The sequence below is a fragment of the Bufo bufo genome, assembly GCF_905171765.1.
Source record: "Bufo bufo chromosome 8 unlocalized genomic scaffold, aBufBuf1.1 SUPER_8_unloc_2, whole genome shotgun sequence".
NCBI lineage: Eukaryota > Metazoa > Chordata > Amphibia > Anura > Bufonidae > Bufo > Bufo bufo.
In genome coordinates, this window is record NW_024400010.1 from 36,699 (window position 1) to 51,032 (window position 14,334).

Genomic DNA, 14,334 nt, shown 5'->3' on the forward strand with positions numbered 1-14,334 from the left:
TACTCCCCTAATCATCCTCAATACCATATAACTACTTCCCTCATACTTAGTGCCCGATCACTACTCCCCTAATCATCCTCAATACCATATAACTACTCCCCTCATACTTAGTGCCCGATCACTACTCCCCTCATCCTCCTCACTGGCAGATCACTACTTCCCTCATCATCCTCAATACCATATAACTACTTCCCTCATACTTAGTGCCCGATCACTACTCCCCTCATCATCCTCAATACCATATAACTACTTCCCTCATTCTCCTTATTGCCCAATCACTACTCCCCTCATCCTCCTCTCTGGCAGATCACTACTCCCCTCATCCTCCTCTCTGGCAGATCACTACTCCCCTCATCATCCTCAGCACCATATAACTACTTCACTCATTCTCCTTATTGCCCGATCACTACTCCCCTCATCCTCCTCAGTACCATATAACTACTCCCCTCATACTTAGTGCCCGATCACTACTCCCCTCATCCTCCTCAGTACCATATAACTACTCCCCTCATACTTAGTGCCCGATCACTACTCCCCTCATCCTTATTGCCCAATCACTACTCCCCTCATCATCCTCAATACCATATAACTACTTCCCTCATACTTAGTGCCCGATCACTACTCCCCTCATCATCCTCAGCACCATATAACTACTTCACTCATTCTCCTTATTGCCCAATCACTACTCCCCTCATCCTCCTCAGTACCATATAACTACTCCCCTCATACTTAGTGCCCGATCACTACTCCCCTCATCCTCCTCAGTACCATATAACTACTCCCCTCATACTTAGTGCCCGATCACTACTCCCCTCACCCTCCTCAGTACCATATAACTACTTCCCTCATACTTAGTGCCCGATCACTACTCCCCTCATCCTCCTCTCTGGCAGATCACTACTCCCCTCATCCTCCTCAATAGCATATAACTACTCCCCTCATACTTAGTGCCCGATCACTACTCCCCTCATCCTCCTCTCTGGCAGATCACTGCTCCCCTTATACACTTCAGCTGAGCTCTGCTCCCGCTATGAATGGCTGCGGATCAGCGAGCTGTGCGGCTGCTCAGTGCAGGGCGGGAGGACGAGGCTCCGCTCCTACGGGCACATAACGGCTGAGGGGGTCCAGAGCTCTGCTCCTATTGGCTGGGAGAGCTCAGGATCTCGTCGCTCATTTGAATTTCCCGCCTATAGTCCCCAACTGCAAATGAGCTGCTGATCTACAGGAGGAGCCGGTCATGTGACCTGTACCCGCGTCATAAACCACGCCTAGCGCCGCTCATTGGCTTCTCCACGAGTCTTGTCTTCTAATCCACCCAATGAGCGGCGCTGGGGGCGGAGCAGCAGCCTATAAAGGCGGCAGGAGGCGCCTGCTCCGGAGAACACACATTAGAGTCTTCTTTGCTGTTCCGTGCTCTGCTGTAGAGAACGATGTCTGGACGCGGCAAACAAGGAGGCAAAGTCCGGGCTAAGGCCAAGACCCGCTCCTCCCGGGCAGGGCTCCAGTTCCCGGTCGGCCGAGTGCACAGGCTCCTCCGCAAGGGCAACTACGCCCAGAGGGTGGGCGCCGGCGCTCCCGTCTACTTGGCCGCTGTGCTCGAGTATCTCACCGCCGAGATCCTGGAGCTGGCCGGCAATGCCGCCCGCGACAACAAGAAGACCCGCATCATCCCCCGCCACCTGCAGCTGGCCGTGCGCAACGACGAGGAGCTCAACAAGCTGCTGGGCGGCGTCACCATCGCCCAGGGAGGCGTCCTGCCCAACATCCAGGCCGTGCTGCTGCCCAAGAAGACCGAGAGCACCAAGTCGGCCAAGAGCAAGTGAGCCCGGCTCTGCTGCTGCTGCTGTGCCCCCCGGAACCAAAGGCTCTTCTAAGAGCCCCCCACATGGTCTGTACGACTGAGCTGGCGATGCCGCTGATCTCCGCTGTGGAGGAGGCGTCACACAGGGGCACTTACCGCTCCTGACCTGCTGCGAGTACGGGCAAACATTGCTGCTGTAGAGGGTTCGTCCCCTGTGTGGAATGGAGTCGGACTGCTCCTCCACGGCTGCTGGATTCTGACCGGACTGGAATTGGGCGGGAATTTCAAATGCCAAGGTGCTAGTTCTATAGCCCCGCCCCCATAGCCTGCTCAGTATTAACCCGTCAGTGGCCGCCTTCTCCCGCTCCCCACCGGAGAAGGGGAGAACAGTCCCGTAGTCACTGTGCGGAGAAGAGCTGGCTCCATCGCTGCGCTGGTGTCCAGGGATAGAGCGCACGACCCCCCTGCGGGCACAGTACACTCAGCGGCGGCATCACTACCAGCAGGGGGCGGGGCGCAGTGAGGGGCGGGGCGGTTATCAGCAGAGCAGCGAGGCCCTGATAGACGGAAGAGAGATGTTAGCCCCGCCCCCCGCCTCAGCTGAATGGATGTATGGGAGCCCTGCCCGCCCTACTGCTCCGCCCCCGGCTCATCTAAATGGATGGATGTGAGTTCTGCTCCGCCCCCCGGTTAAGCAGAATAGATGGCTATGAGCCCAGCCCCTCCTGCTGCTCCGCCCTCCGACTCAGATCTATGAATGGATGTGAGCCCCTCCCTTCTTGCTGCTCCGCCCCCAGCTCTGCTGAATGGATGGATGTGAGACACGCCTCTCCTGGAGCCACGCCTCTCCTGTTGCTCCGCCCCCGGCTCTTCTGAATGGATGGATGTGAGCCCCGCCTCTCCTGTTGCTCCGCTGAATGGATGTATGTGAGCCCCGCCCCTCTATTTGCTCCGCCCCCGGCTCAGCTGAATGGATGTGAGGCTGCCAATTAGGAGAAGTGGAGACACCACGTGACCCTCTCCTCCAATAGATCGGCGCGCAGTCGGCAGCAGCTCATTTGCATGGCCCGTGTATAAATACCGCCGCGGTGGCAGGAGGAGAACAGACGAGATTTTGTCTTCAGTCAGAATGCCCGAGCCAGCCAAGTCCGCCCCAGCGCCCAAGAAGGGCTCCAAGAAAGCCGTCACCAAGGTCCAGAAGAAGGACGGCAAGAAGCGGAGGAAGAGCAGGAAGGAGAGCTATGCCATCTACGTCTACAAGGTGCTGAAGCAGGTCCACCCCGACACCGGCATCTCCTCCAAGGCCATGGGCATCATGAACTCCTTCGTCAACGACATCTTCGAGCGCATCGCAGGGGAAGCCTCCCGCCTGGCTCACTACAACAAGCGCTCCACCATCACCTCCCGGGAGATCCAGACCGCCGTGCGCCTGCTGCTGCCCGGAGAGCTGGCCAAGCACGCCGTCTCCGAGGGCACCAAGGCCGTCACCAAGTACACCAGCGCCAAGTGAGCGCCGCCCCCGCTCTCCGGACCCAAAGGCTCTTCTCAGAGCCCCCACCCTGTCTCCAGCGGAGCTGCTCCCGGGTCTCCCCGTTGTTCTCACAGTGGCTGCGGTTTTCCTCCCTGTCAGCTAGATGAGATGCGGTAACGCTATCGGAAGTTACAATACAAGCTCCCCTCATCCTCCTCCTCCATGCCCGATCACTACTCCCATCATCCTCCTCAGTGTGGCGCTCCCTGGAGAGAGGCTGTGCGGCCGCTCAGTGCAGGACAGGAGGACGAGGCTCCTACGGGCACATAACGGCTGCGGGGTCCAGAGCTCTGCTATTGGCTGGGAGAGATCAGGATCTCGTCCCTCGTTTGAATTTCCCGCCTATAGTTGAGCTGCTGATTTACAGGAGGAGCCGGTCATGTGACCTGTACCAGCGCCGCTCATTGGCGGGACGGATTAACCCCTCGGTCTCCGAGCACAGCTCGTCTCGTAGCTGCGGTGGAGAACACCCGGGGCTCGGTATAGATTATTGGGGGGTTTCTGTAATGTAGACCTCCGGCTGTACTGAGCACAGGGCGCCGCTGATCTCCTGATGGGCGGGCGGTGTTAACCCCTCAGTGGAATTGTAGCTCCTCCCCGGGAAGATGTGGGCGGCTCTGAGAAGAGCCTTTGTGCTGTGAGGACGGAGGAGGCGGCGGCAGCATTAACCCCCGAAGCCGTAGAGAGTGCGGCCCTGGCGCTTGAGCGCGTAGACCACGTCCATGGCGGTGACGGTCTTCCTCTTGGCGTGCTCGGTGTAGGTGACGGCGTCCCGGATGACGTTCTCCAGGAAGACCTTCAGCACCCCGCGAGTCTCCTCATAGATGAGGCCGGAGATGCGCTTGACGCCTCCCCTGCGAGCTAGGCGGCGGATGGCAGGCTTGGTGATGCCCTGGATGTTATCACGGAGCACCTTCCTGTGCCGCTTGGCGCCGCCTTTCCCGAGCCCTTTCCCTCCTTTACCGCGACCAGACATCTTCTAGGTGTGAGGAGCAGAGAGCAGTGACTGCTCAGCCCAGAGCCCTCCTTTATATGGAGCATGGGCGGACCTGAAAGAGAACTGGGGGCGGGGCTGTTCCTGAACTCCAGGCCCCGCCCTCCAGCTCTGATTGGCAGAGCTCAGAAGTGCTGGTGGTTTTCATTTTCCAGCCTCCATGTTACCAGCCTGTAAATTACATCATATCCTTCACATTAAAATAAAGTCTCTATATTATATTATCAACCTCTGCATTATATTACAGCCTCCATACTACCAGCCTCCACATTCTATTACAGCCTCTGCATTACATTATAGCCTCCACCTTACATTACAGCCTCCATATTACATCTATGTTTCTATTACAGCCTCCATATTACATTATCTTCCTCCACATTATATTACAGCCTCCATATTACCAGCCTCTACATTACATTACAGCCTCCATACTACCAGCCTCTACATTACATTACAGCCTCCACATTACATTACCAGGCTCTACATAATATTACAGCCTCCATACTACCAGCCTCCACATTCTATTACAACCTCTGCATTACATTATAGCCTCCACCTTATATTACAGCCTCCACATTGCATCTATGTTTCTATTACAGCCTCCATACTACCAGCCTCCACATTCTATTACAACCTCTGCATTACATTATAGCCTCCACCTTATATTACAGCCTCCACATTACATCTATGTTTCTATTACAGCCTCCATACTACCAGCCTCCACATTCTATTACAGCCTCCCCATTACATTATAGCCTCCACCTTATATTACAGCCTCCATATTACCAGCCTGTAAATTACATCATATTAAAGGCTCTATATTATATTATCAACCTCAACATTATAGTACAGCCTCCACATTACATTATAGCCTTTACATTCTATTACAGCCTCCATACTACCAGCCTCTGCATTACATTGTAGCCTCCACCTTACATTACAGCCTCCACATTACATCTATGTTTCTATTACAGCCTCCATATTACATTACAGCCCCCACATTCTATTACAGCATACACATTATATTCCAGCCTTCACATGATATTACAGTCTCCATATCATATTATCAACTTCAACATTATATTACAGCCTCCATATTACATTATAGCCTCCACATTACATCACAGCCTCTATATTATCAACTTCAACATTATATTACAGACTCAATATTTACAGCATCTTCATTATATTACAGCCTCCATATTAACAGCCTCCACATTACATCACAGCCTCCATATTATATTATCAACCTCAACAACATATTACAGCCTCTACATTACATTATAGCCTAAATATTACCAGCCTCCACATTACATTACAGCCTCCATGTTACATTACCAGCCTCCACATTACATTACAGCCTCCATGTTACATTACCAGCCTCCACATTATATTACAGCCTCCATGTTACATTACCGGCCCCCACATTATATTACAGCCTCCGTATTACCGGCCTCTACATAACAGTCTCCATGTTACATTACCGGCCTCCACATTATATTACAGTCTTCATATTACCGTCCTCTACATTACATCACATCCTAAAAATTACATTACAGCCTCCATACTACCAGCCTCCACATTACATCACATTATATTACAGCCTTCATATTACCAGCCTATGTATTACATTATAGCCTCCAAATTATATTACAGCTTCCATTTTACCAGCCTCCACATTACATCACAGCCTCCATAGTATATTGTCAACCTCAACAACATATTACAGCCTCTACATTACATTATAGCCTCCACATTATATTACAGGCTAAATATTGCCAGCCTCCATGTTACATTACCGGCCTCCACATTATATTACAGCCTTCGTATTATCGGCCTCCACATTATATTACAGACTCCATATTATCGTCCTCTAAATTACATCACATCCTAAACATTACATTACAGCCTCCATACTACAAGCCTCCACATTACATCACAGCCTCTACATTATATTACAGCCTCTATATTACCAGCCTCTGCATTTCATTATAGCCTCCACCTTACATTACAGCCTCCACATTACATCTATGTTTCTATTACAGCCTCCATATTACATTACCTTCCTCCACATTATATTACAGCCTCAATATTACCAGCCTCTACATTACATTACAGCCTCCATACTACCAGCCTCCACATTACATTACAGCCTCCACATTACATTATCAGGCTCCACATTATATTACAGCCTACACATAATATTACAGCTTCCACATTATTTTCCAGCCTTCACATGATATTACAGCCTCTATATTACATTACAGCCTCCATATTATATTACAGCCTCCATATTTAAAGCCTCAACATTATATTATAGCCTCCACATTACATCACAGCCTCTATATTATCAACCTCAACATTATATTACAGCCTCCATATTTACAGCATCTATATTAAATTACAGCCTCTATATTAACGGCCTCTACATTACATCACAGCCTCCATATTATATTATCAACCTCAACAACATATTACAGCCTCTACATTACATTATAGCCTCCACATTATTTTACAGCCTAAATATTACCAGCCTCCACAATACATTACAGCCTCCATGTTACATTACCGGCCTCCATATTATATTACAGCCTCCGTATTACCGGCCTCTACATTACAGTCTCCATGTTACATTCCTGGCCTCCACATTATGTTACAGACTCCATATTACCGTCCTCTACATTACATCACATCCTAAACATTACAGCCTCCATACTACCAGCCTCCACATTACATCACAGCCTCTACATTATATTACAGCCTTCATATTTCCAGCCTATGCATTATATTAAAGCCTCCATATTAACAGCCTCCATAGTATATTATCAACCTCAACAACATATTACAGCCTCTACATTACATTATAGCCTCCACATTATATTACAGCCTCCATGTTACATCACGGGCCTCCACATTATATTACAGCCTCTATATTACCAGCCTCCATGTTACATTACCGGCCTCCACATTATATTACAGCCTCTATATTACCAGCCTCCATGTTACATCACTGGCCTCCACATTATATTACAGACTCCATATTACCGTCCTCTACATTACTTCACATCCTAAACATTACATTACAGCCTCCATACTAACAGCCTCCACATTACATCACAGCCTCTACATTATATTACAGCCTTCATATTACCAGCCTCCACATTACATCACAGCCTGCATAGTATATTATCAGCCTCTACATTACATTATAGCCTCCACATTATATTACAGCCTAAATATTACCAGCCTCCATGTTACATCACCGGCCTCCACATTATATTACAGCCTCTATATTACCAGCCTCCATGTTACATCACCGGCCTCCACATTATATTACAGCCTCCGTATTACCGGCCTCTACATTACAGTCTCCATGTTACATTACCGGCCTCCACATTATATTACAGACTCCATATTACCGTCCTCTACATTACATCCTAAACATTACATTACAGCCTCCATACTACCAGCCTCCACATTACATCACAGCCTCTACATTATATAACAGCCTTAATATTTCCAGCCTATGCATTATATTACAGCCTCCATATTACCAGCCTCCACATTACATCACAGCCTCCATAGTATATTATCAACCTCAACAACATATTACAGCCTCTACATTACATTATAGCCTCCACATTATATTACAGCCTCTATATTACCAGCCTCCATGTTACATTACCGGCCTCCACATTATATTACAGCCTCTATATTACCAGCCTCCATGTTACATTACCGGCCTCCACATTATATTACAGCCTCTATATTACCAGCCTCCATGTTATATTACCGGCCTCCACATTATATTACAGCCTCTATATTACCAGCCTCCATGTTATATTCCCGGCCTCCACATTACATCACAGCCTCCATATTATATTATCAACCTCAACAACATATTACAGCCTCTACATTACATTATAGCCTCCACATTATATTACAGCCTAAATATTACCAGCCTCCATGTTATATTACCGGCCTCCACATTATATCACAGCCTCTATATTACCAGCCTCCATGTTACATTACCGGCCTCCACATTATATTACAGCCTCTATATTACCAGCCTCCATGTTACATCACCAGCCTCCACATTATATTACTGCCTCCGTATTACCGGCCTCTACATTACAGTCTCCATGTTACATTACCGGCCTCCACATTATATTACAGACTCCATATTACCGTCCTCTACATTACATCCTAAACATTACATTACAGCCTCTACATTATATTACAGCCTCCATATTACCAGCCTCCACATTAAATCACAGCCTCCATAGTATATTATCAACCTCAACAACATATTACAGCCTCTACATTACATTACCGGCCTCCACATTATATTACAGCCTCTATATTACCAGCCTCCATGTTACATCACCAGCCTCCACATTATATTACAGCCTCCGTATTACCGGCCTCTACATTACAGTCTCCATGTTACATTACCGGCCTCCACATTATATTACAGACTCCATATTACCGTCCTCTACATTACATCCTAAACATTACATTACAGCCTCTACATTATATTACAGCCTCCATATTACCAGCCTTCACATTAAATTACAGCCTCCATAGTATATTATCAACCTCAACAACATATTACAGCCTCTACATTACATTACCGGCCTCCACATTATATTACAGCCTCTATATTACCAGCCTCCATGTTACATCACCGGCCTCCACATTATATTACAGCCTCCGTATTACCGGCCTCTACATTACAGTCTCCATGTAATGCATATTTTGCCAATCCCCTGCCCATTGAGATGGGGGTTCACCGTTTGTGGCCTTCATCTACTGGAGGATGGCTGCCAGGGCGACGTTCCATGGCGCACATTCCTACCAGTGGTGGACAGATGTGGATTAGCGCGTGCGCCGCCGGTGGAGGACCCCGTGCTGCCTATTGAGGAGGAGGCTGAGATGTCTCTTTACGGCATTATTGGAGGACGATGCCTTCTGTGTCTGTAGAGGCTGCAGTCTGTAAGGCTAGCCCAGAGCGCTGACCTCTAGAAGTCCTCCTCCAACAGAACGGTCCCCTGATATCCCCGCACCAGTAGTATGGGAAGCAGACAAAGCCGCGGCCAGAGGATAGCTGATCTCCATAGGCAGAGAGACTGTCAGATCCCAGCAGTCCAGCAGGAGACCCACCATCCCTGGCGGCAGCCTCCACCGCTCACAGCTGCCCCGCTGCCATTCTGCTGCCATCTCTACGTCTGTGAAGCCTTCCTTCTCTGCTCATGGAGACAAAGCATCAGAAGCCGCGAGCCGCGCAGTGATGAGCGAGCGCTCGGCCGAGTAGCGCCATGCTCCAGTCTCCTCCCCGCACGTCTGGCGCCTTCTTAGCAGCCAATAACCATGCAGGTAAGTATCGCCATCGACCATGTTCTCTCCTGGCATCACAGTGACTGGCTGGCCGGAGCGCGTCCTGCTATATGGCCCCCGGTCACGGGGTCGGCTCATTGCCGGTCAGGGAGATCGGGGTCGCACATTACTCTTCTCAGGACCTTTCAAAGACCCAAAAGTCCTTTTAATTGGCAGCAATTTCAAGGGCAGATTTGCACTTTTTATATATTTCTAATTGACACAAACCCCTCTCCATTGTCTCTCCTACTAGAAGGCGTCTGACTTCTGCCGTCTGTGCAGCACCTTCTGTGTATCCGGCAGAGAGCGGAAGAAGAGCCCTGAAAACAGCCGGTTGTGCCCCAGAATCTGACCACATTGCTGCTGTCAGCTGTTTAACCCATTCATCTCCGTGCTCTGCATTAGAATACCGTCTGAGCGCTTCAGGCCATATATTGGGAGAAAGTGAGAATCAGCATAGACACAAATTCCACAGAATCTGCACCCAGTTTTCTTGTCTGCGCCAGAAACCGTTACTGGCCGCGCATTGCATCTCTGCCCCGTCTGAGCGCTTCAGGCCATATATTGGGAGTAACATAGTCCTAGATATAACCGCCATCATACAGCAGTGTCTGCAGATGACAGTAATACTGTCCCGGATCTGTGCCGTGTCATATACCGCCCTGCACCTGAGGACGGTCTGTTGTGGGCAGTAAAAAGTCCGTCAGTATGAAGAAGGCCAGCACTAAGGGACGGGGGAGTGGGCGTTATGCTGATGGTTCAGGCAGAGGTCGTGGCACTGGGCGCAATGACACTGTGCCCGCTGCCGGGCACCAAAAAGAAGTAATAAAACCGCACCCAGCGGGGGGGCGTGGCCGGAAGCTGGTATGTGAGGACGCATGTAGAAGAGCAGTGCAGTTTCTATGTAAAATTTCTCTCAGGGCGAGTGTCAAAAAAAACCCCCCCCCCCCCCACCGCCCTCAAAACTGCTCGATGAAATAAGTGTCTCCTCATTGTAAAAAACGTGTCGGCGGCGCGTGAGGTACAGTGAGTGAGCGCCGCCGCCCGCAGAGCCTGCCTGTGGGGGGACATTATTTAGAATGGAGGCTGCTGTGGTGTCATTATAACTGTATAATGTCTGATAGGCCTAGTCCTGAGTTATATTACCCTGCCCTGTATAATAATGTACCCTGATACCCCTTAGTTGTATTATCCCAGCGGGGTAATATAACTAAGGGGTATCAGGGATGGGTACATTATTATACAGGGCAGGGTAATATAACTCAGGACTAGGCCTATCAGACATTATACAGTTATAATGACACCACAGCAGCCTCCATTCTAAATAATGTCCATAGTGATCCTTATTAAACTTAATGTCCCCCACAGTGACAGTGGCCCCCACTTTCATGTCTGCCACAGTGGCCCCCGCCCCCCATTGTAATTAATGCCCCCCCACCACAGACCATCCACAGTGTCACTGTCCCCATTGCACCCGAGTCGCCTCACCCAGTGACCCACTGTCCCGGATCCAGCAGGCTTCTTTTCAGCAATGTTACCGCTCAGGGCGGGCGGTAACAGGCAGGCAGTGCGGCACTCACTGTACGTCACGCGCCTGCGCCGCCAAGTGGGAGGAGCAGGCGCGTGACGTCAGTAAGTGCCGCCCGCACGTACCGGAGCTGAGTGACTGGACTCGGTACGTACGGACAGAGGACTCGGCACTCGGGCGCAGGCGAGATATCAGAGGGAGGGAGCCAGGGGGGCGCACGGCACGAGAGTAATAACAGACAGAGCAAAGACAAGAGGGCGCCTCTGCCGGCGCCCCCCTTCTGACAGCGCCCCGGGCGGCCGCCTGGCCCGCCCGCCCCTAGAAACGGCCCTGTAGAAGAGCTCCGGGCCCAGTTTACCTAACTTCCACATTATCCTGTTAATTCATCAAACATTCCATCTAGAACCGGCAGGAGGTTGGGAAAGACCCGCGACCCGAGTATGGCTCGTAATAAGGCGCAATCTGCAGTGGACAGGCTCCGCGAGTTTGCACGTGTGGAAGACCAAGATGGCGCGGGATCAAGTGCATTGCCAGTGGAGAGGACGAAGGAGGATGCGGTGTCTGAGGAGACGGGAGCCGCAGCCAGTGAACCCTCTCTCAAGCAAGTAACTGAACAGCTGTTACAGGCAATTTCTGTATGTCGCACGTCCATGGTGGGCAAGCTAGAGGAGGTGAAGGTGGATATCGGCCTACTCCGCCATGATATGCAGGCCATCCGAGACCGCGTTAAGGAGACTGAAAACAGGATTTCTGATGTGGAAGACCGCCTGCAACCGCTTCCCGATAAGGTACAGGAATTGGAGCAAAAAATAAACTTTTGGCAGCAGAAATGTGACGATTATGAGAATCGCACAAGACGCAACAACTTGCGGATTATCGGCATGCCGGAGAAAGCTGAGGGCATGCGGCATTTTCGGCAGCATTTATTATTGAACGAGCACATCGCGTTCCCGCCAAACCTCCTCTACCGGGGGCTCCTCCAAGACCCTTGCTTGCAAGGTTATTGAACTCTATGGACAGAGATCATATATTGCAGATGGCGCGTACAAAACAAGAGCTTAAATATGGAAACAGCACTGTAATGATCTTTCCGGATTTCTCATCCGAGCTACAAAAGCGCAGAGCCACGTTCAGCGTCGTGAAAAGGAGGCTACGTGAGAAGAATTTGCCGTATTCTATGGTATATCCTGCTCGCCTAAGAGTAGCGGATGGCGATGTGAGCCGGTTCTTCAACAGCCCTGAGGAAGCCACTAACTGGTTGGATGGAAGAGGAAGAAACGCAAGAGCCCCACGAGAATAGTGGGAACACTCCTCCATAAGTTATTTTATTGTCTGTTTGCGGAAATGGGACTCAGGAATCTGGACATTGGATCAACGTATCATCTGGACAGTCTAAGTATCTATTCACTGGACTCTCAGGATACAGTTTAATACCTACTCGATCTAAATATCCGAGATACTGAGAGGATCATAGGAAGGAGAGTGCGCCGCGTGTGTGCCCATTTCCGCAAGTCGTCCACAGCTTCAGATGGCCTGTCAACGCTGCTGTAGCGCTTGCGGCTTCCAGCTCACCGACTGTTGTGCCACGTGAGCACGCGCTGGAACTCTACGTTCCACATGTTGGCCAGGCTTTGTGAGCAGCAGAGGGCAGTTGTGGAATACCAGCTGCAACACGGTCGTCGCCTTTCAAGTCAACTGCCACTATTCACAAGCGAGGAGTGGGCATGGACGTCTGACCTGTGTGAGGTTTTAAGAAACTTTGAGGAATCAACACAGATGGTGAGCGGCGCTAACGCTATTATCAGCGTCACCATCCGACTGCTGTGTCTACTCAAACGATCGCTGCCCACAATTAAGGACGACGCTCTGAATGTGGCAGACGAGGAACTGGGGGAGGACATCTCACAGGGTGATACCCGGACCACCCTCAGGGGAACACACAGCAGTTCCAACAAAGGCAGGGCAACACTCTCCAAGGCATGGGACACTTTCAGGACACCCCGCCAGCACCCTCACCCTTAAGCACGGCCTAGTGGTACAAGGAGGGAAAGGTTTTGGAAAATGGTGAAGGAATACATAGCAGACCGTGTCAGCGTCCAAAATGATCTCTCAGTGCCTTACAACTACTGGGTGTCCAAGCTGGACATGTGGCACGAACTTGCGCTCTACGCCTTGGAGGTGCTGGCCTGCCGCCAGCGTTTTGTCTGAGCGGGTATTTAGTGCTGCTGGTGGCATCATAACAGGTAAGCGTATCCGCTTGTCCACTGGCAATGCTGACAGGTTGACTCAGATAAAAATAAACGTGGCCTGGATTGCCCCTGACTTCTCCACTCCACCAGAGGAACGCTGAGCTAATGGAGGAACAAACACGCAATTGAAATGTATGCTTTACAATGTACTCAATCCACAAGATTCAGATGCACTTTTTCACCTCCAGAAAAGGGTATATGTTTGAATCTTGTTTACTCCTCCTCCTCCTCCTGTTCCATACAGTATATATGCCCTCAGTACAATGTTTCATACGTTCTGCTCACCTGTAGGTCCTCACCTCCAATGTTTCACACGGTCTACTCACCTGTAGGCCCTCACCTCCAATGTTTCACACGGTCTACTCACCTGTAGGCCCTCACCTCCAATGTTTCATACGGTCTACTCACCTGTAGGCCCTCACCTCCAATGTTTCATACGGTCTACTCACCTGTAGGCCCTCACCTCCAATGTTTCATACGGTCTACTCACCTGTAGGCCCTCACCTCCAATGTTTCATATGGTCTGCTCACCTGTAGGCCCTTGGTGGAGGTCTCGCCGTCTCCTACCCACCCTGGACCTACGACAAGGCTCCAGGCTCCAGTGGGTGAACCTCTCCTAATTGCAGAGAGCAGGAACCATGAACAAGCTCTTACAAGAGCTTATACTCAGGGGAGTATTGTGATATAGCAATCCCCAAGAGTGTAGTTATCCCATTCCCCAAAAATGAGCCAAAACTTCATGAAGGTATAAAACAGGAACTCTCTTTATTTTAACACACAAGCATTTTATACACATCTTCCAACAAGGTTACCACCCACAGGGTTTTGTAAAAACAGCCAATAACCACGTACAAT

The 14,334-nt window shown here is 50.1% G+C and overlaps 2 protein-coding genes across 2 annotated transcripts; both read left to right on the forward strand.

Annotated features, from left to right (window-relative positions):
- Positions 1–1,430: 1,430 nt before the first annotated feature.
- Positions 1,431–1,829, forward strand: LOC120982988 (histone H2A type 1-like). The gene has a single exon (XM_040413097.1). The coding sequence runs from the start codon at positions 1,431–1,433 to the stop codon at positions 1,821–1,823; it is 393 nt and encodes a 130-aa protein (XP_040269031.1). The 3' UTR covers positions 1,824–1,829.
- Positions 1,830–2,873: 1,044 nt separating this feature from the next.
- Positions 2,874–3,390, forward strand: LOC120982983 (histone H2B 1.1). The gene has a single exon (XM_040413093.1). It carries the CDS (start codon positions 2,931–2,933, stop codon positions 3,309–3,311), a length of 381 nt encoding a protein of 126 aa, XP_040269027.1. The 5' UTR covers positions 2,874–2,930; the 3' UTR covers positions 3,312–3,390.
- Positions 3,391–14,334: the final 10,944 nt, after the last annotated feature.